This window comes from Thamnophis elegans, chromosome 12 (assembly GCF_009769535.1).
Source record: "Thamnophis elegans isolate rThaEle1 chromosome 12, rThaEle1.pri, whole genome shotgun sequence".
Taxonomy (NCBI): Eukaryota; Metazoa; Chordata; class Lepidosauria; order Squamata; family Colubridae; genus Thamnophis; species Thamnophis elegans.
In genome coordinates this window covers 55,353,216-55,380,607 of record NC_045552.1, presented here as the reverse complement: position 1 = coordinate 55,380,607, position 27,392 = coordinate 55,353,216, and the positions used below count along the sequence as shown (strand labels likewise).

Below are 27,392 nucleotides of genomic sequence, written 5' to 3'. Positions count from 1 at the left end.
GGGGGATACAAACAGAAAATTAAAAACGACACAGGAACAATACATAATTTAAAATACACAACAGTCATACCAATTCGAGACGGGGGCGATAGTTCTTAGCCCCAGGCCTGTCAGAACAGCCAGGTTTTAAGGGCTTTGCGGAAGGCCTGGAGGGTGGTGAGGGTTCGAATCTCCACGGGGAGTTCGTTCCAGAGGGTCGGAGCAGCCACAGAGAAGGCTCTCCTCTGGGTAGTCACCAGTCAACACTGGCCGGCGGATGGAATTCGGAGGAGGCCTAATCTGTGGGATCTAATCGGTCTAGTGGAGGTAATTGGCAGCAGGCGATCTCTCAAGTACCCAGGTCCAATACCATGAAGGGCTGCTCCAAGGTGGGAGCCTTCTCATCCCTCCTGAAGTCAGGGAAGCTCCCCCTCTTCCTCTTCTCTTCTGAAGCAGCTAAGAGCAAGCCTGCTCTAGCCTCCATGCCAGGGCTTCCCAACTCCCTGGCAATGGTCTGCGGCATGCCAGCAACCAGGCCATGCCAACAAGCAAGGCCCCATCCATGAAACACAGGCAGCCCCTGAAACCAGGACCCCTGGTCCACAGAACAGGTCCCTGGGGCCCAGGGGTGGGTTTCTCGCCCCGTTCCAACCAGTCCGACGGCGTCCTCGTGCACGCGCGCGGCGCACGCATGCGTACTAGCGTCTGTGTGATGCTCCAGCTGCTCCTGGAGGATCGCGCAGGCGCTGTATGCGTCCTGCGCATGCATGGAAGCGCATATATTGCGCTTATCTATATATTGTAAGCCGCCCTGAGTCCCCTCAGGGAAAAGGGCGGCCTATAAATAATAAAACCAACCAACCAACCAGAACTCGTCAAAACCGGGTAAGGAACGCAGGCGGGCGGGTGGGCCCTTTGCCGTTCCCGGAAGTTACTTACTTCCGGGTTCGCCGACCAACCGGTTCGCAGGGACCGCCGCGAACCGGTTGAAACCCACCCCTGCTGGGGCCCCTAAGGTTGGGGGGGAAGTTTCTATGCGACGGCCTCCAATCCTCTCTTCCAAGCCTCCGGCTTTCTTCTTCCTCCATCCCTTTCCGAAAGGGTTGCTAAATATTCTCACGGGGGAAAAAGCCGCCTCCTGTTCGGTGTGGCTTGCTGGAAATGCGAGGAAAAACAAACAAGCTTGCTCCGTGCCCCTGTGATAGACGGGGGCGTCACCCTGCCAATTTAGACCTGCCAGTTTTGGCAGAAAAGGGAGTCACCCCGGCGCAGCTGCTTTCGCTGTAGCTTCTTGGCAAGGAGAGTTTGCGAAGCGAGACATCAACCACCGAGCCTGAACTGGTGGTGGGGTCAAAGGTCCCGAGAGAGACAGATGGCGAGCAGAAGCTACATCGCTGCTTGCATCAGCAGACGGGGAAGAGGCCGTACAGCCTCCTCTCTCTCCTATAATGGCCGGTTCCACCACAAAACCGCGGACGACAAAATCGCGCTCGACGCAAGCGCGTACGTGACGTCATCACAGTGCGACGAGAACATCGCGCTGTGATCGATAAATGTAAAAATAAAGCGAAAACCTTACCCTAACCCCCCCAAACCTAACCCTAAACCTAACCCTAAACCTAACCCTAAACCTAACCCTAAACCTAACCCTAACCCTTACGTTTATGTGAATCGGCTTGCTTTAATTTTATTTTTATTTCAATTTAAAATTTTTTTCGTCGCGCTGTGATGACGTCAAATGCGCGCTTTCATCGAGCGCGCTTTTGTGGACCGCGGTTTTGACGGGTCACGGTAATGGCCGGGCATGCATTTTGCCCAACTCGGTCCCTCTCGACAGTTAGGTCCCATTAACCCCAGATCCTGGCACATTTGTCCGGAGACTCCTTCGGGGACTGGTCAGGGGGATCCACCCAGGAAGGAAGGCACCCGGCATCCCTGCCCTCTCCTGCCGGCAGCGCAGCTAGGAGCCAAAGGGAAGAGTATAACAAGGTGGGGCCAACAGGTGACTCTCCGGAGGTGAGATCCCCTAACCAGGTTCTCATGGGTGCCCACAATGGCACGCTTTGATGCCTTGGCAGGCACAGGCTAAGGAACCACCCAATCTTAAGTTTGGTAAGCAAACGATTCCCCAATTCCCTGTGCTGGGTGCAATGGTAGTGATGTGACGGTTAGGCAAGTTTTATGTAACTATTCTGGTCTATCCTTCAGAGCCTGCCAGAATTCAGGGACGGGAACAGCCAATAAATCAACAGCCTACCTGGGAAAGGAGGAGGCTGGGCTGGTGCTTCATGTCAGCCAGGCCAGGATCCAAGCCTCAACAATTCAGGGTCTCTTGCACAACGAAACCAAGCAGCTTCCCCCTACTCACATCAAGCTTTACAGTGTAAATGCCCCTCCCCACATTTCTCTCCGGTTACCCTGTCTGTAGCCAAGACGTATCGCTGAACTGCACACAGCCGGCTCTTCATGGACCCCCTTTGTGGTACTTTCACACACACACACACACACACCCCTCCCGGCAATCACCTGTGCCCCGAATGGCCTTGGAAGCACCTCGGATGCAGAAACCCGGAAGGGTCTTGAATGAGGACCACTTTTTTCTCTGAAGCGGCTCCGAGATCTTCCCAGGTCTGCGAAGCCCAACCCGCCTAATGAGGCTGGCTTTAAAGTCAGCTGCGCCAAGAGATCTGCAAGGGAGCGCCAGGAAGATCTGATGCCCCCGGTGGTCCCCCTCCCCGTCAAAGGAGCATCCTGCCTGCAGCTCCCTTTTCATCTCCAGCAATTAGCACCTGGCCAATGACGCACTTTTAACATTCTGCCCAGGAACACAGATGTGTTTGCATTCAGCCAGGCAGAAACATACATGCCCTTTTCCAGAGCGGTTCTTGGCCAGGCCTGACGGCTAGAAGTGGGCATTTGTGCGAACGTGCCCCGGCCTGATTCCCTGCCACGTCTTAGGGGAGCGGTGCCCAGAAGGCCCTGGCAAGCGGAAGGCAACAAGGAAAAAGGTGGAAAGTCTTTTCCACACCAGAAGCCGAGAGGGAAGGCAGGAAACCCCACCAGCCACGTTCCTGCCCCTGAAGGTGCCCTCCTGCCCTCTAACGGGGTCCCCGTCCCCCCTTTGGTTCCCTAAGCAGCCTTGCCAAACTACACAGGAGGGAAAGGCAGACGGGACACGTCGGGCAGGGGAATTTCTCCGCCTGTTTCTCGCTCACTCGGCCCACCGCCCCGACCCAAGGGGAGCCGCAGCAGCCGGGAAAGGCGCGGCAGGACGCCAGGGGCGAAGCCGCCCACAGACGGGACGAGCCCCCGGCAGAGCGAGCCATTCCCGCAGCGGGACTTTCTCGGGGTTCTGGGAAGAGCCAGCTGGGGGTGACAAGGGTCGTCGTTTCCCCCGCCCGGAGCTCCTGGGACGGAGCCGGCTAGAGGGGAGCCCAGCTGGGACAGAAGGGGAAGAGCCAGCGGGGAAGCCGCAGCGCAGGGCCGCCCCCCCCCCCCAGCTCTGCCCGGCCGGCCGGCCGACGAGGCTGAACTCCCCGCCGCCTCCCCGGGGGCTTCCCTCGCAGGCTGCCAGGAAAGTCCCCGCCGGAAGAGCCGGGGGAGATCGCGGGGACGCGCCTTTCCTTCTCCCACCCGCCCGTCCCACGCAGGAGCCAGAAACTTTGGCGGGACGGAGCAAGACGGCCCTTTGGCGCCGGAGAAGGGCTCGCAGCCGCCTGCCCGCGGGGCTCCCCAGGTGGGGCGCACGGCAAAGGCGAAGCTGCACCTGTTGACCCTCCGCCGGCGGCGCTGATGCAACCCGGGGCTCCTCTTGCAGCCGGGCGCCCGCCGGACGGGGCGCGCCAAAGGGGAGGCTCCCCAGCCCGCCCGCCCCCGGCCCGCCGCCTCTCACCAGCCACGGCCGCGCAGCTCCTCGGCAGCCGGCGAGGAAGGGAAAGGAGGGAAGGAAGGAGGCGGCCGGCGGGGTGCGGGATATCTAGCGCGGGCGAGGGGCGGGCCGAGCGCCAGCGACCGCCTCCTCCAGGCGGGCTCCCCCGGGCCGCGGGCTCCAGGGGGGCGAGCCTGCCCGCTGGAAGCGACTCCCGGAGCGAGCGAGCGGCTGGGCGGCCTTGAAGCCTCCGCCTTCAAGCCTGGGATCGGCGTGGCAGAGCCGAGAGCCTCGGGCGGTGGGCTCCGAAGGCTCCAGCCGGGAAGAGGAGCCAGGCAGGCGGCTTCCTCCAAAACGGGGACTGGGGACTCCAGGCCGCCGCTCTCCAGACTCGGGAAACTCTCCCGCACTTTGAGCTGGGATCTGCCTTCCAGACCCTCCGGGACCACCACCTTTGCGCTGCCGTCTCAGTCAGAGCAGAGACGGGCAGCGGGAGAGGGGCTGCCTCGGAAGGCAGAGAGACCCGGGGGGGAGGGGGGCATTTGCACGTGGGAACTTCTTCTCAGAGTCACGTGTACACTTCAGACCCCCCAAATCCTCTGGAGCTGGGCTGGGTTTTAATGGCCAGGGGCCAGAGACGCGTGGCGGGGTGGAAACACACACAAAACGGTGCCTTGTTGTAGCGCCTCCTGCCGGCCAGGCCTGGAATCTCCCCAAACCTTTCCCCGGAAAAACTCCAGCTTCAACATCGCAAAGGCCCCGACTGGCGGCCAATTCAGCCTGACTCCCTGCAGACACGTGTAGGGAAGGTGGAAAAAGGGGGGCAGCTCTTTGTGCTGGGGGGGGGGGGGGCAATTCCGTTAGGTCAGCTAAACAAACGGGCAGAAGATACCCGGAATGCCCGCAGGCATCTCGCGGACAGAAACTCCGAAGAATTGCAAAAAGAGAAAAAAAGAATGCCGAATAATTGACAAATAAAAAATATTTGGGTGAGCACAGCACATTTGCATGTATGAACTACCCCAGGTAGTTCCTGGGGTGTCTTTTCCTTCCCCCTAAGCCCCTGCCAGTCCTCTGAGCCAGCTGCCCTGGGCTGGTTCTCGTTTGAGAAGATGCAGTCAGCCGCCCTTGGACAAAACCAGAGGGAAATCCCTCTCTACTGTTTCGGCAACTCTTGCTGGAAACATCTGGTCCTGTGGGTTGCTGTGGGCTTCCTTTGGGGTGTCGTTTTCTAGCCCTGTTCTACGAGGACCCAGACTGTGGGGGCAATATGCTGACTGTAAACCGCTTAGAGAGGGCTGAAAGCCCTATGAAGCGGTATATAAGTCTAACTGCTACTACTGCTATTACTACTACTTAGGCCTCCACCCAGGTAACCGTATGTCAAAAAAAGCACTCTCTTCAGACCAATGGCGTTTTTATTTCAGTCTCGTTCCTCCTCTTAAAAACATTTAAGGACAGTTTATACACCCGGGGACGTTACAAGTGTTACGACAGCGTACAGAAAAAGTGGAAAACAAAACAAGCAATGGCTTTTTAAGCTTCCAATTTCTTTCCACCGCAGGCCTGCTTTCCGCACCCACCCCCTTGGACCAGATCCCAACTCAGGCCAGGATAAGCGTAAAAAACACAGTGACAGGTGAGAGAAAGGAGTCTCGAACTAACCTTGCCGGGGAAAAAAAAAGCCAGCCCTTTCTCCCTCCCTTCTATCCCGCTGGTCCAAGGAGATACGAGCTGAACTTAGCTCTCCTCCCTGTCATCCATCCAGATTATTTAAATCCCCGTCTACAGTTTCGGCAACTCTTGCTGGAAAAACTTGCCAAAGCCGCCTCTTCCTTCATCGTACTCCTTTCGGTACTCGTCTCTTACCTGGAGAGAGGGAGAGAGAAAGACCCCAAGATAAGGACCAGCTGACCACAGAGACTATCACAAAATAGGAGCTACCCTCCATTCTGGATGGGTGCTACAAAAGCCATCCCTGGACGGTCAGCTTGCAAAGCATATTCTGAAAGCACCTCAGCCTGGAAGCAGCCTGCAATTGGCAAGTTTCCCTTTCCTGCTCTCTCCACAGCCTTGATACAGCCTCCCTTGGCTCACGTAACTCAAGGACTTTGCATGGAGAACAAGAGAGCACAGTGGTAATTACACCAGAAATCTATAATAAAGACTTAAAATATCTGATTGTAAACGTGCTAACAGCAGGCAGAATCGTATTTGCAAAAAAACTGGAAAAACGAAACAATACCCAAACAGGAAGAAGTTATTCGAAAAATAATGGATTGTGCTGAAATGAGTAAATTGACATTTGAAATTAGAGAACAAGAAGATGAGCAATTTTATAAGATATGGGACTTGTTTTATCAGTGGCTGAGGGGGGAAAACTTGGAAATGAAAAATGTTTTACTCATGTTCTAACTGAAGGAGTTAAATGACAACACAATTACGCTGTGAAATAGATTAACAACGATACAATGGAAAACGAATACATCGATGAATTGAATACTTTAGAATTTTTGTTTTAAAGTGGATAAGGATAACAATGATTTTATGTATGCTTGATAGAGGATTGGTGATATAATGTATAACCCTAAGAATATATTACAAGGATATCTTGTTGTTGATAAATAATTTTAATAAGGGAATAACTAAAAATTGGTATATATTAGTGGCTATTTAGAACATTTTGTTTATAAATGAAGGAATAAGATCTCTGTTTGAATGTATGATGTACAAGGATAATAATGAACATAAGCATACCCGATAGTTGATTGGTGGAATTATGCATAACTGAAAATAGTGACATACAAATATAAATGGTTGGTAAAAAAATTTTCATATTGGGATTTGTGATTATATAAAGGTATACTGTTATCAAACAGACATGAATGTAGGGGAATTAGGTTTATTGGGGGAAAAAAACAATAACACTAATTGTAATTGAACATATACTGTACAATGAAAGTGAGATATTTAGTTATACTAGATGAAAAATCTGTGATGGTAAATGTTATTCGAGAACGTGGATGTAACAACACTTGTAACCAAACGACATGCTGTATGTGATGATGGGGTTTTTTTGTGTTTTTTTTGTTTTTCTTTTGTTGTGTGTGTGTGTTGTTTGTTTAATAAAAATAAAAATTAAAAAAAAAGAGAGAGCACAGGGGTATAGGTGAAGCTTTCATCCTTGCAAGCCAGGGAGCTATACAATTGAAAAGACTTCCTTTCCCAACGATAGGGATAGGCAGCCTGGAATGATAGGTTCGAAAACTCCCGTGAAGGGTAGATGTAGGAATTTGGGGAGTCATGGTACCCCAGCAGCCCCAGAGACCACCAGGTAAGGGAAGGGTACTCAGTGGTAGAAGTAAGATCCAGAGGTGCATATTTCTGCCCTTGGATGGTTCAACCTCCAAGTGCTATGGGATCTCCTCTGGCAAAACTTATAAACTTCAGTGCTTCTAGGAACCAGCCCCACAGCTCAGAATGGTCTCCAGAGGAAGGGGCAACCCCCCCCCCCTTGGTGAAGTGGGGCCCTCGAGGCGCAATCCCCTCCCAACTACCCATCTTTACCTGCCCGCCTGACTTGCCGCGTCCATACTGCCTCCCTTCCCTGAATCCTGCATCCCAGTCTGTCCGGATAAGCCGGTCATCCAGGCGAGTCCCGTTGATGAAACGCATGGAGTGCTCGGCTTCAGCTCTCGTGTAGTATCTGGAGTCGTTATTTTAGGAAAGATTCGCAGGATCGGGCTCCAAGTCACAGAGTGCAACCGGCTTCCCTCAAAGCAACACCAACCAGGCCAGAAACGGTTGATACAGAACAAGCTTCTCAGCCCTGCTGTCAGGAACTAGAAACCCCATGAGGGGCACCAACACTTTTGCCCAGGGGCCAGCACCTTCAGCAAAAAAATGAGAGCCGAGGTGGCGCAGTGGTTAGGGTGCAGTACTGCAGGCCGCCTCAGCTGACTGTTACCTGCAGTTCGGCGGTTCTAATCTCACCGGCTCAAGGTTGACTCAGCCTTCCATCCTTCCGAGGTGGGTGAAATGAGGACCCAGACTGTGGGGGGCGATATGCTGACTCTGTAAACCGCTTAGAGAGGGCTGAAAGCCCTATGAAGCGGTATATAAGTCTGCTATTGCTATAAAATACTATGGAGCAAAATTGGAAAGATTCTCTTGGCCCAAAGAGGTTCTGCAGGGCAGAACAAGCCAACTGAGCCATCCAGAAGAGCAGCATGGCTCAGGACGCACCCGCCATGAACAGGCAGAAGCCGCCTTAATTTTAATTCAGGATAGATAGAGCTGGAAGGGACCTTAGAGGTCTTCTAATCCAGCCCCCTGCTCAAGCGGGAGACCCTAGGCCATTCCAAACAAGTGGCTGCCCAGTCTCTTTTTTTAAAAAACCTCCAGTGTGGAAGCACCCACAGCTTCTGGTGGCAAGCTGTCCCACTGGTGAATCGTCCTAGGAGGGAAGATGGGAAGATTCTCCTTCGTCCGAGGAGCCGAGGTGGCACAGTGGTTAAATGCAGCACTGCAGGCTACTTCAGCTGACTGCAGTTCGGCTGTTCAAATCTCACCGGCTCAGGGTTGACTCAGCCTTCCATCCTTCCGAGGTGGGTAAAATGAGGACCCGGATTGTTGTTGGGGGCGATATGCTGACTCTGTAAACCGCTTAGAGAGGGCTGAAAGCCCTATGAAGCGGTATATAAGTCTAACTGCTATTGCTATTGCTTCTCTCCTTGATGAGTTTCCATCCACTTTTCTCCTCCTCCTCAAAATGCCCACCACCCCCAGCAGCCTCCCCTCCCGCCAGCGTGCCAGAATTGAGCCGCGCCCCCCCAAGCCAAGGATACTCCACGAAGCAGAACCCGCAGGGCGTCTTCTTGTTCTTGTCCAGGCCCATGATGATCCGCTTGACGTCCCCGCACTTGGAGAAGAGCTCGTGGATCTGCTCCTCGGTGGTGTAGAAGGAGAGGTTGCCCACGTAGAGGGTGGAGGAATCCTTCAGGTCTTCTGCCTGCAGCTCCTTCCGGCCCTGCAAAGGACCCACACATACGCATTAAAAAAAAAAGGACCCATCAGCCACCGCCAGCACCAGCCCAGGATCCAGAGGTTGGCTCAGCCAGGACTTCCACCTGCCGCTGGGGGATTCTGGGAGTTGTAGTCCAGTGGTGGCTTCGTAAAGCAGCTGAGATGGAGCCACCCCACCCCCCAAAAGGGGGAGGGGCGCTGGAATCCCATGGGGGGAGGGGCAGGCAAACAGGGAGGCATAAACCAGTGTTTCTCAACCTTGGCAACTTGAAGATGCCTGGACTTCAAGTCCCAGAATTCCCCAGCCAGCGAATGCTGGCTGGGGAATTCTGGGAGTTGAAGTCCAGACATCTTCAATTTGCCAAGGTTGAGAAACACTGGCATAAACAACAGATCTATGATCGTTGTAGTTGTTATTTCATAATGATGATGATGATTTCCCCCTGCCGCCTGAACTAAGGCAAAGCCAACCCGTCCCCACGAGCACAAGATCGACTCCAGCCGGGCGCGGGTTTCTGGGCATGTGCAGAGCGCCCGCGGGCTGGAGCCCCGAGTCCAGAGAGCGCTCCGCCGACACACCCGTCCCGACACACACCTTGTAGGACTGCTCCAGGTATTCGCTGAGGTCGCAGTACGAGTCCCTGGTGAGCATCTTCAGGGTGGCGCCGAGGAGCCCCGACATCTTGAGCGGCTAGCCGGGCGGCCTCAGACTCGCCCGCTCCGCCGAGCGGCAATTGGCTGGGGCGCCTGTCGCTCAGGAGAGCCCTCCCCCTTCCCGAGGCCTCCTCATTGGCCGCCCTAGCGACTTCGGCGCTAGGCTTGCCGGGGATTGTGGTTTTGGGCGGCGAGGCTCACGCCTGAAAAGCTCGGCCTGGAGATTCCCGGCATGCTTTGCGAGGAAGGCGGAGAAGAAGGCGGAGCGGCGACGTTTGGGCGGGAAAGTCCGGCGGCCATTTTCTCGGCCTGTGGGAAGCTTCCTTGTGTCCAGTCAGGGCTTTTTCTCTCAGGAGAAGCCTTGATTTGAAAGGCATCTTTTAGCTTCACCAGGTGCAGTGGCAGAAGCACGCCCGATCTAAAGCCCTGGCGGAGAAGAACAGTACAGGGCAGTGTTGCTCAACTGTGGCAACTTTAACAGGAGTGGGCCTCCACTCCCCAGCTGGGGCATTCTGGGAGTTGAAATCCACACCTCTTAAAGTTGCCAAGATTGGGGGGAAAATCACCTGTCTAGAGTGGCCAAACATGAGGAAGAATTTGATTAAAAGGTGTGAACGTTTCTAGGCACTTTATCTGTGAGGATTAATCTGCAGCATATGAAAATGTCTTTTTTGTCTTGCACTCCCCTTCCCATGATTTGTAAGCCGCCCTGAGTCCCCTCAGGGAAAAGGGCGGCCTATAAGCTTTAAGAAAATGTGAAAATGTGAAAATTCACACCTTTTAATCAAATTGGCTAGTCAGAAAAGGTGCTCCCAGGCCGTTTCTGATATAAAATGGTTATCAGACACATTCTCTCTCTCTTTTTTTAATGGAAGCCTTGTAGTAAATACGATACAAAGCTTATTCCCCAAAGAAAAGTTTGCTGTTGAGCTTCTATGGAAATACATTCCCAGAAGCATTCTTGCCTGGGTTTTAATGGTTATCTTCATTTATTTCTTCCCCTCAGGTCACCAAATTGTCACTTGGCCATTGGAAATTAAAGTAAAGTTGGGGCACTTCAGTAAGACCCGGACTGTGGGGGCAAGTTGCTGACTCAATTTGCTAAAAAAATCTGTAAACCGCTTAGAGAGGGCTGAAAGCCCTATGAAGCGGTAGATAAGTCTAATAAATAAATAAATAAATAAAATAAGAAGAAGGAGGCATTCTGTACATGCTCAGGGGTCTTCCAGAGAGGCAGGGCAGCATAGGTTTTGCTCAAGACAGATTTGCTAAGTAGGTTGTGAAGAAGACTGTTTGGCTGGAACTAACAATGTAAAAGTAAAAGTACTATTTGGCTGGCCAGAAAAGGGCTGGGAAAAGGCAACAAATGACATAGTGCTTCCTTTTTCATGGCCACCTGGGCATCCTCAAGCACCCCCAAGGAGCCTTCGCTGGGTCAGCAGAAAGCTGGTCCTCATTGCAGCAAAGGCTGGAGGATGCTGAAAGCAGGAACAAATATTGTGGGAAAGATAATCAATTAAGATATAAACCAGAACAATTAAGATTGTTGGTTTTTTTTTAATTCTTTTCAAGGGCACGTTGTTTTACATGGCAGAAATGGAAGATGAAAGTGACAGTCTGGAAATAAGAGGTAACTTTTGCATACAACAAAGAAATATTTGACTTTAGGAGTATTATGGACTCTTCTCTCTCTGTGCAAGTTCTTTCAAACCTGCTGTTTCAAAGAGATTTCTGATTCTGCTCTGGATTCTATCTAACAGTTTGTAGGTCAGAACCAGATTGTCCTGCCAGCACCATTACCCCACCCAACCTTGTTGGCAGGAAGCCTGTTAAGGGATTGTTGTAGGATTATTTTGCAGGTCTAAACTTCCAAAAGAAGGACAGCCTCTTGCAATCTTTCCCAACGCTGCTGGGAAATACAGAAGGCCACTCACCTAGCAGGCACCTGGCTGCTTGAGGAGATGGCATCACCTGCTTCAGGATCGTGGTTGGCTAGACTTGGACAGGATGGCCTCTTTCCTTACTGTCACTGCTACTGCACCATATTTCCTCTTGACTCACTTCTGTCTAGGCGGCGTCTGATAAGAAGAGAAGGGAACTTCACATTGCAGTCTTTGCAACAAGGGCAAGATTAAAGCAGAATAAAATATGGATTAAAAATATAAGAATGAAGACATAGAATAACAGGGACAGTTAGAAGTTGCTTAAAGGAAGTGTCCCCATTCACTAACCACAGGATGTTCTAGCCAACGTCCCTATGTCAAAACTTGTGTCAAAAGTCCAAACCACAAAGTTCAATTAAAGTTCGTTAATAACACGTAAGCCGTACCTGAAACAAAAGGAGAAGTAAGACCCTCATCTCCTTATAAGGTTTTCTCCTCAAGGTAACCACTAAGAAATGAGTGAATATTTCCGTGTTGCAATGCTTTTGGGAATGTATAAGAACGCGTGCTTCGATAATGAAGATTGTTCAGAACTTGCAATGCTAGCCATTTTGTTAGCTTTCTGAACCTGGCTGCCAAATAAACATTTTCCTGTATCCTGAGAAGTCTAAGCATGTCATTTTCTGCAACAAGATGACCCCTGAGGCTGAATCCTAAAGAGAACCCTTTAGGATTGCTTAAGCCTTAGGAGAACTCTTATGTAAACCCCATCAACTGACATCCTTGGGTTCTGGCATTTTATTTAGCTACCGGAAGAAGAAGGGAAAAAATTTCACTTGTCTGACTTGAAAACAATTTGCTGCCTCTATTTTTATTCTAATGTTATTATATCTTTCAGAGTTAATTAAAAAATTGATGAACCAAGAGACATTATTTGATATAACAGACAATATTGACAAGCTATTCAGCAAGATAGAAAGTACAAATAAAGAAAAGTGGAAAGAGAATCAGAAAGCCCAGGTAGAGAAAGAAAAAAATCATTAAAGGGAATAGGTTGAAAATTTAGGAAAGTAGCCCATTAAAAAATCCTATTACAAACATTTGATGTGTTAATTATTCTGTTCTTCCACATACTGTATTTCCAAAGGTGTAAAACAGTTGCTGTGCATTGGCCCAAGTCTTTCTCTCAGCATAAACAAGCATATCCTTGTTTTTTTTCCCTACAGGTTGAGGAAAGTGCAGTTAACTTATGGAATTGGACTGTGGCAAAAAAAACAGCTCCTGGTATCACTGATATGCAAAGAGTTAAATGTCAGTTTGAATTCACAGCCATAAATCACAGCAAGAATATTTTGATTTACTAAAATGAGTAAAATATTTTCTGTTTAGCTTGTTGCATAACCTCTCATGAATGTCCTTACCTTCTTGAAAATCTATAGATGTTTTATACCTTTCTGTGCCCCATTAAATCACAGTATTTGCAATATAAAAATATTTTGTTTCTAATGTCAGCACTAAAGGGAATCAGAGGCAGAGACTGACATTAGTGTTTGCTGTTTTTTTTGTTGTTTTTTTTTGAAGTTGATGCTGGAGTGAATGAATTGTAACAAATGGAAACGGTGAACTGAGCACAGCATGTATCTCTCTCAAACGTGTTTCCCTTCATACTGTTTACGCCTATTTTGCATTTTCACTGAGCATTGAAACAGTTAATGTCTTTGCATATTTCTCTAGTACGCCATGTAGCCTGCAATCTGATGATGATTTGTGAAGTAAGTGATCCAAACGAGGAAATGATACGAAGGCAAATTTTGGTAATATAGTTTATGTCCACATATTATTTGTGTTTGTCTTCTGTTTCCTGAAATGCTAAAGAGTTGATAAGGTTCAAGAACGTTAGAAGAATATTGTTTTCTAATATATTTCAAATTTTTTATTCCGTGTCCAAGAGAAATCGACAGTTTTAGCTTCTTGCAACCCAACGATTTAAACAAATTATGATAGCGGAGAAGTGATATAGAAATAGGATATGTATATTCTTACCTTAAATAATTGAGGATGGTTATTGTGCCTAAAGCAACCACATTATAAAAGTCTCTAAAAGATTACATCAAATATATATAGTTTCTAGATTTGCCAATATTTCTGATTCCTTTTAAATATGCATATCTCTTTTATGATCTAGATGTTAATGAAGACTGGAAAAGGTTGGGTGGATGTTGGAAAACCTGTCCTTGCAAATAAATTCCTTGACATTGCCCTGCATGTAAGTTGAGGGTTTCCCATGTAAGTTTTTAGTAGGTGACATTATAGTGGTTGCATGTATGCTAAGCTTATTGCATGCTTTATTCTACAGGATCTAGAGAAACTTTATGATCAGCTGAACAAGGACTGCAGCAGTGAGGCTGAGGCGAATATGCACAAAGCTGACATACAGAAAGATATATTTAAAGTTCTGTCTTACCAGGCTGAGTCTGTACGTTTGAAAAATAATTCAATCCATTGTAGCAGCATGAGGGCAACAAGTGGATTTTATCCATGTTGTTGTTATTCAGTAACAATACTACAATAAATAACATTCTGTAACTATTCAAAAACTATATTCTACACTTGGTTGAATTGCTGCCTCCCATATTGCTCCTCTAATGCAAAATTGTATTACATTTTTAAACATTAATTTAAAAGAAACGCATGTGTCATTCTAACAATTCACTGGCATATCATGTTGCTTTCTTAGGCAGTTGCTTTAGCAGACTTTCAGAAAGCAGTCGTGTGTGTTCAGCGGTGTAAAGACCTCCTGATAAGACTCCCAAAAGAGGTCAGAGATTAGATCTTAAGTGCTTTTTTATTCTGTTGTACTGCCCTGGTCTTTCAGAACTATGAAAAAATAAACTTGGTTAATTCTCAGCTTTTTAAAAACAGCAATTACAAAACTACGGTATAAATGACTCTAATTTAATTACAGGTCTGTTACCTTTCTCTCCTATGCTATAACTTTGGCATAGAAACACACGAATTCAAGAGATATGAGGAGAGTTCCTTTTGGCTCAGGTAATCTGACTCTATTACTTTTGGCTTGGGTTATATTTTGATAAGCAATAAATAAAATGTCCAACTCTGCCCTATGGGCAGCCACTGGGATTCAAAACAAGCATTTATCAGAGTGAGCGATCTGATTCTGTCAAGTGATTTAGAGATTCTTCTAGCTGCAGCAGAGGTAGTCAAGGCTAAGGCAATTTAGCAAGTGTGTTTGAAGGGTCCAGATGGTTTGATGCAAAAAAAAAAAGTAGAAACTCTGGATGTTGGTCCTTTCAGAATTCCCTTAACTCCAGTTTTCTTTTTCTTAAATAAAGCAATCATCACTATTCAGTTATGTAAATTTGCAGATGTAATTTACTTATAATAAGGTGCCATTTAAATGGGTTTTGTACATATGATCTATTTCTAGATTAAAGGACTGTTGCACAGTCTCTCAAAATGCCTGCATAATACATGCAGGGTGGCTTTAAAGTAACAAATTAGAGAGTTTATTTGCCCCAAAACCCCACATTCTATCCTGGTTATTTGAAAGAGAAGACTGTTTTATGAGCATTAGTGCAGTATATAGCATAGATATAGATATGCCTGAAAGCATCTAGGTCCTGCCCCCCCCCCTCAGGGAAAAGCTTCATCTATTCTGTTCCTTACAGTAGAAGACCTCCAGTATAATTTGATAAGTATTTAAGGTGCTGTATGTCAAATAATAATATTACAAAATTAATACACTACAGTGCCAGGACATTTGGCATTTTTAAGGTCATCTTTGTGAATGCATCTTTAGGGCAGGCTTTTACTTATTAGGTGGGTCTTCTTTTCCCCTCCATGGTCAGTGAATCCATTCTGTTTCTTTCTTTTATTAAATAGCCTCAGCTATGAAATTGGAAATGTGCACAAAAACTCTTCAATTAGTAAAGAAATGCAGGTGAGCAATTTTTGTAATCCATTGGAGAATATCTTTGTCACTCAATGTGAGAACTATTGATACATGACCTTTATTGCCCTTCTCCAGTTCTCAGCCTTTTGAGTGTAAATATTTATTTTATTTTATTTATAGGCAAAAGTGCTGCGGTTATTAGCTACTGTCTATTTGGAGTGGGATTATAAACAATATCAAGAGAAAGCTCTCCAGGTTATCATCATGGCTAATGAGGTGAGGTAGATTTCTGGGCTAGGCTAATTCTTGTTAAGAGTTTTTCAATCAGTAGAATGACTCCCAAGAACGGCATTATAGAAAAGCTGTCTTGGTTTATAGTGGCAACAAAAAGGGAGAAAGAGTCTAGTAGTACCTTTTTCAACAAATTTTGTTAAAATTATCTGCTTTGGTGAGCTGCAGTCTCCTTCATCAGATGCTTGCTATACAATCGTGAAGTATTTATATATGCATAGTATACATTACAAATCTCAGTTCATTTCTATGCATCTGATAAAATTAAGGTCAGTGTAGTTTGTTGGTCCTAATAGTTTTTTTAAAAAAGTCAAAATGATGTAAAAAAAAAAAGAATAAAATATTTTGCTATTTAAAATGAGAATAACAGTTTGAGACCTCTGGGATTTGTTAAAATAACCTTTTCATTTCCTTAGATATGAGGCTTCTGAGGTAAAAGGCTTTTGAGGCATTCAAATGAAAGATTAAGCGCCATGTAGTGTTTAATTGTATGGTTCAAGCCCATCCTTCATCAAGGAAGTTCCCTGGTGTCTTTGAACCAAGGCAATCAATCTATCCTGTGGAATTCTATCTCAGGGAAAATGGGAAGAGTAGTGGGTTCACCACCCTGAACTTCTAAAAGGGGGCAGGGAGGGATATAAATCTAATAAGAACAATATTTATTAACTGGTAATCTGGCAATAGCAGGTAGATCGAACTGGGAACAACCCACCTCTGGTCTTAAGTAGATAGATTCCTTGGGTTGAACAAGTACAGCAAGGACAAAGGCAAAATGGACTGCTAAATTGGCCACGCCCAACCAGTCACATGGTCACATAGCCACGCCTACTCAGCCAGTCTGGGCCCCCAACAGTGTGAGGGACTGAATCGGTCCCCTGTTCTAGAAGATACATTACAGAGAATACTCATGAAAACATGGTGAATAGGTCTGTGCTCTCCAAGCAGCTAGTTAAAAATACCCTGAATCTGATAAAAAATAGTTTGAATGTCAAATAATAAACTTGGATGTTTCAATTTACAGGAGAATTTGCATCCAGCTGGTTTTTACTTAAAAATTAAAATTCTCCTGAAAAGTGGTGCAGCGGATGAAGATATTAGAAAAGGTATTATTCTTGGTTCAATATAAAACCAACAACTTTACCACTCTAAAGAATGTCTGAGTTGTAACAGAGAAGGAGGTGAACTGAACTGGACTGTCTCTCAGTCTGTAGCAGTAGCAGTTTCACTTTAACTTGTGCAGGTTTAAATTAAGATGATGTATTATTTTGGTTCTAAACAAAGGAAAGGAATTTTAAACTAATGCAGGAGCCCTTAAGAGTTTTGCAAATAGCATCCATGTTGACTCATGTGAATTCTTCCTTTCCTCCTTTCTACAAGCAAAGATGATTGGGTTTATTCATTTTCCTACTGCATAGCACAGTAAATTATCCTGGTGAGCTTCATTTTTCTGTCCACCGGGGCTCTCGGAGGGTTTAAAGTGCATACTTGCACTTTAACCCCTCCCCCTCCCCGCACACACACACCACCACCACCCCTTTTAATGAACATGCTAACCTTGTTGTTGCTGCTTTCCAGCTGTCACTGAACTTCTGGAGCATGAGGTTTCTCTGGAGATCTGTCTGGACACTGCAAAGTTGCTTCTTGAACATGAGAGGTATAAAGACCGAAGGGCCCTCTGGACATAGTTAGGCATCTGTGTCTATCGTAAGAGTATTCAAGGCATATTAAGGACTTCCGCCTATTGTATTTCCTTTGTGCTTTTTTTACAAACTCCAATTTTCTGCAACTTGTTTCTATAATTATGATTTATCATCTTGCAATAAAGGGAAGTGAATTGACATAGAGAGTGTCAGAGTTACCCAGTAGCAGGAGGTAGGCATTAGGTGCAGGTGCATTGGCTAGGTGGGAAATGAATGAAGCAAAATGAATAATTCTTCATCTTGATGCTCAGATTGATTTGAAGAGACACATTTGGGTAAGCAGTGTTTTCAGCCAAAGGCCTACAATTAGCACGATTGCAGCATCGTAGGTCCTATGCACATGCCTACAATTTGATTCCTGTCAGAGTGCTCAGCAGGCTTTTGATATGGAAAACTGTGTTTTAATGACTGGAAGAACAATATAGTGAGGAATCAGGTTTCTCTTACTGAGAATTAAAGATATGAATTCGCTCAGCTTTCCCCGGTGTCAAAATGCCCAACTTCTTTTCATGTACATTCAGAGAAGCCATCGGATTTGACTTTCTGAAATCAGCATCTCAGCTGTTTGAAAGATCCCCGGATGCTGGCAGAGTCCTTCTCTTTCGGATCGAACTCCTGTTACAGAGAAGGAAGGAGCCACTTGCCAAGGGAATGATTGAAGATGCCATTGCGGGTCTGTGTCCAGCTTTTAATTATACTGTTAGGGTAGATACTTGGAAGCAATTTGTAGGAAGTGAAAACCTGTTTTGCTGGAACTTTTCAGCTAAGAAATCCAACAGTTATAAACTTCATTCATAAAATTGTGTAACTTTATGTACCAATTAAGATTAAGTTTGTCTTTAAATGTTTCAACTTTTAACCATGATTCAAAGAGTCCACTTTTGAAATAGTGGTACTGGAAATTTTAGTATTTTGAGCTTTTAGGTAAAATCTTTGCTTAGTATTGCTACATGTCATTGAAGGTCTTAGGTCTCAATATAGTTAGACATATAGACATTCTTCAGATTTATAGAATTAGTGAAATTCTGAAATTTATTTATTCTTAGCACACAGCATAGGAAAGCAACTGCCTCCTGAAATACTCAACCGTTTACACCTTGTTTTGTGGGACAGAGCAGCTAAGAGTTACGAGGTTTGTCCTCTACTATCTCTGAGCAAAGTCAGCGTATCCTTTTCAAAGTATGTGGATAATACCTTAAAGTTGCAACCCGAGAGCCTGAATTTCAGATTATTGATAATGTTATCGAGTAAATAGATAGTCTTCAATACCTGTCGTTCAATATATTCCAAACTCCCGAAGATAACTATGCAGGTGGCTAATATTGTGAAAATATTTGGCTTGTGTTGTGTTCATCACCTGTCTTGAAGATTTATCCCTTGCTTTGAATTGAGGTTGGGATGTCTGATTAAGTTCATAGTAACTAATTTTAATTAATATATGGTGAATAAGAAACTTTGGGGATTTCTTCTCTGAGAAATGAACCCGTCTCTCTGCCTTTGAATAGGCATATGCTTAGAGCATGTCTAACATTAAGACCTGGTCGTTGTTTTTCTAGTCCAAGAGCTATCCTGAAGCCCTTCAGTGGTACAACTACTCTCTCAGCTTTTATGCCTCTGGAGAGATAGACCAGCAGAACCTGGCAAAACTATACAGAAACATGGCTGCTTGCTATCTTCACCTGAAAGAGCCTAGCGAGGTATTCCTTCTTCTTCGGGGACCCTCTTTAACTTTCTCCCTGGGCAGAGAAGGAATCTTGGACAATGGCTTGGAATCAGGGGCTGTTCCTTTCTGAAGGAAGAGTTTGGGGGAGGGAGGTCTTCTTACTACTTAACATTGAAGGCCTGAGCGTCATGAACAGGAGGACAAGAGAACAGGGCCTCTCCTTTATACCTGTAGATAAGGATCATCATCAGTTTCATATGCTTTACCTTGGTCACCACTTGCAATGGAAGCCAGTAATCTTCACAAGGAGGAGAAGACATGTTGGAGTGTATCAAATCGATCTGCTCCTTGCTGGGTTTGTTAGCATGTTAATATTAATTCATTAACATGGTCTTTCTCCCGAGGCCTATTCTTAAGCTTGTTGTCTGCTACAGAAGACCCAGAGGTCATACAGCCTGTCCCTCCCCAAAGGAATATCCTATTCTGGCAGATATTGCAGCTAGTCTTGCCTCGTTTGTCTCAGGAAGTCTCTGCCATCGCTTGCAGTGCTCACCCATGATGGCACACACATGTACCTCACTTCAGAGTCCTTAGGAAAGGAGAATGCTTGCATGGCCCTTAGCTGTTTTAGGAAGAACCAGGGGATGGTGGCACCCTTGCCAACTCATCTTTTCTTTCAATTCCTTTGCCAGCATCACTGCAGAAGCAAAATAGTCCTTTTTGCTGGGACTCTCATCTCATCTTGTTAGCAGAGAATATATTTATATTGTTTTTATTGCTCCAGATGAATTTAAAGACTTTAAAAATGAAAAAGAGAAGCTATTGTGTGAACGTATCGTTCTGACAGTGCGAGAGTTACTCTGTTGCTTCATTTGGGATATATTACAGTAATTGTTTGATATAATATGACTTGATTATAATATAACAATATAATATACATCTTTTATTGCAGAAATCTTAGTATTGAATAGATACTAATTATATACCTATTATTAACCAGTTATCTGGCTATTGTTGTCACTAACCGAGCTGATTCTCTTTACCTAAAGGCTAATGAGGCTGTAAAGAAGGCTGAAAGATACGATCCAAACAGCATCTTCACTCACTTCTATGTTTATAAAATAGCAGTCTTAGAGAAAAATACCCCCAAAGGTAAACCCCCTTGTGTTTTTACTGTGCCAGTGAATGTGTAATCCATCTGTTTAAGGGCAAGGAGAAAGAGAATCCGTTTGTCCCACCTTTGCCCTCTATGTATCAGACAAGCACCTCTTGTCACAAAGTGGAATTCACAACTGATATTTTCTGCATAGAATTATAATTCTATGCAGAAAATATCAGTTGTGAATTCCACTTTGTGACAAGAGGTGCTTGTCTGATATATAGAGGGCAGAAAGAATGTAAAAGTTCCAGATTTAGAAACCTTTGACTGTCCAGGACACACCTCAGAATTTAGGGCATTTTGTTCTCTCTACGTAGAACAGAAATGCTTCTTGGTAGTACATTGTCTCTTTGGTAATCCATCTTGCTTGCTCCTTGTTGTTATTAATGTCATCAGAGAAGATGCTAATAACTATTATCAGGGTGTGCAAAATAGGTCTGAAGGAATCCCTCCATGTTTAAACGAGCAAGCCAAGGCTGCTGTTCATGTCTCTTGTCTGCCTTTTAGCTTGGGAGGCGTTCGTAGCAATGGAGAAATCGGCTGCAGAGTTCACAGTAGGCAAAGCCCCCACGGAAGGATCTATGGCCGCCAACCTTCTGAACTTAGCAGCTCAGTTTGCCTTGGAGGTACAGGTTGGATCCTCGCGTGTCTGATGGGATCTCTGTAACGTGTCCTTTTCAATTGAACATCTTATATAAAGTCAGTAAAAGCAAAGCATTCCATTCTCCAGGAGGCTGGCAATTTACAAAAAGAGCAAAAGCCAAGGAAGGGATGGGAAGAGGGAAATAAGCACAATTTGGATACTGTATCCTCAGTTGGATACTTACGATGATGAGAGAGAGAGAGAAAGAGAGGGAGAGAGAGAGAGAGAGAGAGAATGAATATGAATTAGTGAGATACTGGAGCTGAGTGAAGATGTTCTAGTCCTCATGGTGTTTCTCAGCATTAGTTTTATGCTTTGAATTGAGATTCCCCAAATATAGGAATTGAGTTTTTTTAACATGATTATGTTTATACTGTGTTTAAAATATGACATTCATTATGTTCAGGTAGAACAAAATCATACTGAAATATTTTTCATATTTATATTGCTAATTGAAGTATTTTCCCTTCAGAATGATCAACAGGTCATGGCTATTAAAGCCTTGGAGTATTTATCTCAACACTTGGAGGATTGCCTGCAAGCGCTTACAGCAGTAAAGTGAGTAGCATATATAAATGCTGTTTGTTCCATAATTTTCTGTCAACATATAAAGACTTCGGTCCTTTTTTACATTTCCTTCCTGCCCTCATTTTATATCTGGGAAGGATTTGCTTTACTTGAAATCTTGTTTCAGATTCATTCTCTTAAATTATCTCTTAAATTAGTTCTGAATTTGAATCCATCTATACCAAATTATTATTAAAAGTTTTGCCGTCTGTTCAACGCTAGATGTGCATTTTTTGTGCTGGAGTGATTCAGCAAAGGAGCAGCCGGCCTCTACAGTTAGTAACAATGATAAAAATAAAGAGTGTCACCCTTGAAGGAAGGTGGATGTTTTAAATTATGTGATTGCTAAACATCACGTGGTATAATTGGCTTTTTTTGCAGGTGTTTGATTCGACTTACATTGTCGAAAGTGACATCTGAAGAAGAGATGTGAGTTACATTTCTAGTAATTGTGGATATTCCGTTTTTGATAAGGTGTTAGTCGGAAAAGATAAAAAAGCGACTTGAACTGTGTAGAAGGATATAAATGTTTAGCCGTGGTTATCTTGGAACTGTCAATAATGTAGTACTGAACCTAGATTTAGAGTTTCTTTTTCACCCCCTTCCTTCCTACAATCATATTTCTGTTTCCTCATAGAAGAGCAGTGTTTACTCTTTGTTTATTCCACCTGCTGTTTTCCTCCCTTTAATATCATTTAAAAATGTTAAATAACTCCCTTTTTTAATTTTAGGATTAAAGATATGGAGACACTTCTATCATACCTGACAGCAGGTATTAAACCAGCTAGATCTTTGTGTCCGTCCAGAGCAAGAGCTGCAGTGGGGAATGTCCTCTCTTTGGTACCCTGACAGATCTTGAACTGCTTTATAAAGTCACAGTCAGAATATACCACGTTCCTAAATTCATATTTGTTGCTAACATTACTTCGTCTCTTCCAGCTCACCGTAGACTTGATGAGCTGCACAAAGAGGAAAAGGAGTTGCTGGAGATCAGGGCCAGTGAAGCTCAGTGGTTCAGAAAGATAGGTAGGCCACAACACGGAGCCCCCCCCCCGCCCCCCTTCAACCTGCATCCAAAACAAAAAGTATGGAGTGGAAATGCTTTGGCAGGGGAGACTTACATCAGGGATGCATGCATTCCCTTCTGTGCAAAATGATGCCATCTCCCTCCCCCCCCCACCCCGCCTTCTGCATTCATACATAGACACAACCCTCCTCGGGGCGTGGCCTGTAATCCAAAACAAGGAAGAGCGATCTTGAGCGCAAGGAATTGAGTTTCCTTGCACTTGTCAGCTCTCAACACCTTCCGTCAGGTGTTTAAGACAGCTTGTTCACATGGCCATTTTGCCTTGTACATTCCAAGAAGGGGAGCCGAGGAATGTATCCTTGTGGATTGAAGAAAGAAGGGCTTTAAAAAGCAGAGGTCTTCTTCCATAATAATAGGAATCCCCATGTAATCTCCGCACAGAAACAATCCGTGACTTTTTAAGCCCATCAGAAGAGAAAAAGCTTTGTCTTAAGCAGAATTGTTGTTAACTGCCGTTGGTGATGCTGCTAAATCTGACCTTCTATTTTATTTGCTTTATGAGCTTGGAACTTGGCTGTGCGATGTGAGGGCTGCTTAAAAGTGATGAGAGGTTTCTTTATAATATCCTTCAAGGTATGCGCTTCTCCCGCAATGCTCCCCGATGCCTTTGCGGTTGCAAATGTGGGTGTTCCTTGTGCAAAGCCCTCCTTGAGAGGAGCCCTGCTCCCTTACTTGTGAGATTTACCTTCGTATTCACGCCTTGTTACTGGCCGGCCGATGAGTAGCCAGCCAGCAACAACTGGTTTGAGTCCAGGAACTAATTATGGTTTCCCTGATGTCTTTTGCTCCAGTTCTCCCAGTTTTGTCCCCTTGATAAAGCAGTCCTGCTCGCTCAGAGAACGTGCCTGCTCATGGCTGCTGCGGTGAATCTGGACATAAGCCGAAGCAATTTGCTTCCTGCTGATGAGGTAGAACTTGAAAGGAATTCAAAGGTTTAACTTTTGCATTTTAGGACTAATTTCCTCCTCAGGAAAGGCCTAGTTTCAATCCTAATTAATTGTCCTATAGAAATGACTGATTGTCTTTGAAAATGGGAATAATGTTTGATACTTGAACTATTCTTCCAGTGCTTCACGTTTTATATCATAAACCTGTATTCATTCTACCCTTTTTGTGCTTTAGAGAATTGACAGAACATTTTATATGTATGTATGTATGTATGTATGTATGTATGTATGTATGTATGTTACATTTTGTGTTGTATTTGTGCTGATAAATAAATAAAGGGAGACTAGTATAGATCTATTTCAAGCTATTTAGCTCTCATCAGCTAGCCATACCCTTACTGGGATTCGAACCTGGGCTGTATTAGTGCTGCTTATATTATTAGCTGCTTAGTGGTTAACACATCTGCCTAATATGTAACACAGCCCAGGTTTGAATCCCAGCAAGGGTATGGCTAGCTGATGAGAGCTAAATAGCTTGAAATAGATCTATACTAGTCTCCCCTTATTTATTTATCAGCACAAATACAACATATATATATATATATATATATATATATATATATATATATATATATATATATATATATATATATATATATATATATATATACACACATACACACACACACACACATAGATAGATAGATAGATAGATAGATAGATAGATAGATAGATAGATAGATAGATAGATACATACATACATACATACATACATACATACATACATATCCAGGCATTGATAATTAATCAATAGATAAGTTTATGTATGCAAAAAAAATCAGGAAATGCATCCTCTCTGACACTCCCACCACTCCCATGGTGATGTTCTCACGTGCGGTTTACCTGACGTTCTGTTGGCTTCCAAAGCAGGCTGAACTGCTGACTCAGGCCCTCGACTACATCCAGTCCTGCAGAGCAATCTGGAAAGTCTTGAAGCAGACAGGTGAGCTAGAATTTCTACAGTTCCAAAATAAATTAATGGCGAAACCTGTTTGCCTTACTTATCGATGGCAGTAGGACGTTGCTTGCTCCACGGCTGAAATCTGTCAGGAGTGCAGGCCTGTTTCAGGCAAGAGTCTCTTGAACCCTTTCAAGGAAGGCTGCAGCCCTTTCAGAGCAGATTGGGGAGTTATCCGAGCCCTGAACTTCCGTGTCAACTGAAAAGTGAGCCTGAAGCTATGGAATCGAGACATTTCCTGATCTTTTAGCAGAATCCAGATAGCGTTGTCCGCTCTCATGGCTTCATAGCCTTGGAAATGCCCCTCTCCTACCTGAATTCCTCTTTGCTGTGCTGAAACTGTACGGACTGGCGGGGGGTTGTTTTGCCCCCCCCCTTCCCGCTCATACCTCGCGAGCTACTAAAATGGGACTTGTTTTCTTGCTCCTTAGGCGATTTCCCCAAGGACCCCACAGATACAATATTACAGCTTTATGAATTTGAAGCCAGCGCCAAGCTGAATTCCCCTGCCGTGCCCAGGCTGCTGGACGAAGTGCTGGCGCTTCCGCAGGTGGAGATCAAGACTCTGCAAACCATTGCTTGTAAGAGCCAGCCTGCTGCTCCCACCATCCTTCCTGGGGGGTTAATCTTGCATTTCAAGGACAGCTGCTGCTTCCATGAGTCTGAGGCAGGAAAGCCACAGCAGAAGTGGAGTTGAAGCTTCTGGGATTAACCCCCCCGCCCCTCCCTCCCCTGCCATCGATGTTGTGCTTGCAGCCTGTTCCTCTGAGCGGCTGCCCTGCGGCATTATCAAGGGCAGGTGCACCCAGTTGCCTTTGAAAGATGTCTCTTTCTCTCATGGCTTCTTCCTCAAGCCCTGGCCATGGAATCTCCCGCTCACTATCCCTCCGTGTGCAAGAGGGCCCTCAGGATGATCTTGACTCTCCTTAGGAAAGGTGAATCGATTGATGCCGTCGCCTACAGGTAAGCAGCCGGGGCCGTTAAGGAGCGTTGATCCTGGCTGCGTGGGTGGAGGGAGAGGATGGCTGTCGTAGGTAAAATTCTGACTATTTCCTCGAGAGAGAGAAAAAAGGGTCTAGGGATCCATCCCTCACTCAGGACCTTGAAGGTTGCTTCTTTCCGAAAACTCGGAAGGGAACACCTGCCTTTTCCTTCCCTGTTGATGAAGGTCCCCAGAGTTGGGGTGAGGGGAGGGCTGGACAGGGGTGTCCCAGCAAGAGGTTTGGGTGCCTTGCAAAGCAGGCAGGAAGAAAGAGGTACTTCACAGGGGCTTAACCTCCCTCAGGCCTGTCCTCCTATTGTATTTCATACTCAGCAAATGCCTGCACAGCTTGGTCCACCTTTCCCTGCCCTCCGGCCCCATTGAGGCAGATCTGTGTGTGCTGGAGGAGGCCTGGGCCTGTTTCGAAGACGCCCTGACCGTGTTGGACAACACAGTTAGTATCACGAAGCTTCTTTCAGTGACAGGAATCTTGAAAGTCTGCCAGTGGGCATCTTGATACGACAGAATATTCGCCTGGCTTCCCCTGTTAACATTTCAGGTTCGGGTGGATGGGAACAGCATCCTCTCGGTGGGCCCCACTTCTGTCCAGGCAGCTAAATGAGGCCGCTTGTGTGCATGGGGGATTCACATGCCCAGCAAGCGTTAAAGCAAAATACAGCTGTATTTTTTGCCCTTCTTGGTTTCATTAACACTAAGCTGGGGCTAAAAGCTGTGATATGTTCATTTGAACGTTAGCAGGTGCTGCAGTCCAGTTATCCAGAGGTGGAGATAATCTGGCTAATGACTAGAGCTTGGAACACAGGAATATACCAGTACTGTGCTGGGAAATATAAGGAGGCAGAGCAATGGTGTGGCCTAGGAATGCGGTTCTTGGCCTACCTGGGGACTTTGAAGGACAGCTACGAGAACCAGGTGAGGGCGGGTGGGTGGGTGGGTGGGCACACGAGTAGAGGGATTAATCACAGCCAGAGCACCCTCCGAAATGGCCCGTCGTAAAGGAGGACAAACGCAGCAGTTCTACCATACGTGACTGGGGGAAGAAAGCTGCTTGCTGAGATTTAGTATCAAGTGGAGAGTAGAGGGATTTCCAAAAATTTGTTTCAGGGGTGGAAATGCCTCAGTCGGCAACTAAAGCAGCCGCCGTCCTTTCCCCAAGAGCAGCCGTGGCAGCCGCCTCCTCAGCAGCCCTTGGAAAGGAGTTCGAGGAACTGCAGGCAGAAGAGGCAGCCTTGAACAGTCCTCGTGCCTGTTGCTTCCCCCAGTTCTCCTGGCTGCTTCAGCTAATGGAAGGGCTGAGCTGCACAGACCTCCAAGCCCTTTTGTTCAAGAATTTGGGGCGACCTTTGTCCACAGATGATCGGAGTTTACGGTGAGGTGCTGGACAAACTGGACAAAGCAAAGGGACTCCATTCCAAAGAAGAGTGAGGGGGACCCTGGCCCCCACCAGTTGCCCTGCGCTGGGCTGGAACTGGCAAGCGGGATTGTATTCCGTGGAGGATACTTCACAAACATGAAGTTGAATAAAGGAGCTCTAATTGTTTACAAATACATTTGTCTTCCCTGGTGTATTTTTTGTAATTATACATTTGTGCTGCCGATTTTTTCCTAGAAGCTCAAGGCTGCTTCCACAAGCAATTCACTCTAACAAATGGAGCAGAATTTAAGTTCAATTCCACAGTTCAGCTCCTTCTCTCGTGTACCACATATGCTCAACTTTGAATCTCATGAACACAGCGATGAAGGCAGTTCCTCAAGCATCCAGAGACTACTACATTACTATTAGTAGTAGGTAGCCGTTTACTGAGTTGTGCGAATAACTATGCTACGTGACTGCATTTGCCACAACTTCTGATTTTGCAAGTACTAGAGTCAGTGTAGCGACTGGCTTGAGACTCCACCAAAAGTGGAAAGTGACAATCAAAAGAATCCAGCAACACAGCTTTAAAAGAGGATTCTAGAGCACTAATGAAAGGCCGTGTTGTGGTGTTGTGAGGAGGATGGAAGCGTCAGCGTCGGATTGTTTCTGGCCCATGAAGCCCTACAAGGCAATTT

General features: G+C 45.8%; 2 protein-coding genes across 2 annotated transcripts; one reads left to right on the top strand and one right to left on the bottom strand.

Moving 5' to 3' along the window:
* Nucleotides 1-5,247: 5,247 nt before the first annotated feature.
* LOC116516254 (nuclear cap-binding protein subunit 2-like) lies at nucleotides 5,248-9,702 on the bottom strand. Its single transcript, XM_032228693.1, has 4 exons — nucleotides 9,468-9,702; nucleotides 8,695-8,876; nucleotides 7,415-7,553; nucleotides 5,248-5,716 (listed from the first exon to the last, which is right to left on the bottom strand). Exons 1-4 carry the CDS (start codon nucleotides 9,552-9,554, stop codon nucleotides 5,633-5,635), a joined length of 492 nt encoding a protein of 163 aa, XP_032084584.1. The 5' UTR covers nucleotides 9,555-9,702; the 3' UTR covers nucleotides 5,248-5,632.
* Nucleotides 9,703-12,940: 3,238 nt separating this feature from the next.
* On the top strand, nucleotides 12,941-26,860 carry TEX11 (testis expressed 11). Its single transcript, XM_032228193.1, has 26 exons — nucleotides 12,941-13,223; nucleotides 13,595-13,675; nucleotides 13,766-13,885; nucleotides 14,147-14,227; nucleotides 14,375-14,460; nucleotides 15,313-15,370; nucleotides 15,503-15,598; nucleotides 16,635-16,716; nucleotides 17,189-17,267; nucleotides 17,835-17,986; nucleotides 18,360-18,445; nucleotides 18,870-19,010; nucleotides 20,026-20,128; nucleotides 20,643-20,761; nucleotides 21,251-21,336; nucleotides 21,727-21,774; nucleotides 22,077-22,117; nucleotides 22,285-22,371; nucleotides 22,935-23,005; nucleotides 23,224-23,340; nucleotides 24,247-24,322; nucleotides 24,769-24,918; nucleotides 25,192-25,300; nucleotides 25,653-25,773; nucleotides 26,076-26,252; nucleotides 26,694-26,860. The coding sequence occupies exons 1-26, from the start codon at nucleotides 13,122-13,124 to the stop codon at nucleotides 26,763-26,765; spliced, it is 2,541 nt and encodes an 846-aa protein (XP_032084084.1). The 5' UTR covers nucleotides 12,941-13,121; the 3' UTR covers nucleotides 26,766-26,860.
* The last annotated feature ends 532 nt before the right edge of the window (nucleotides 26,861-27,392 follow it).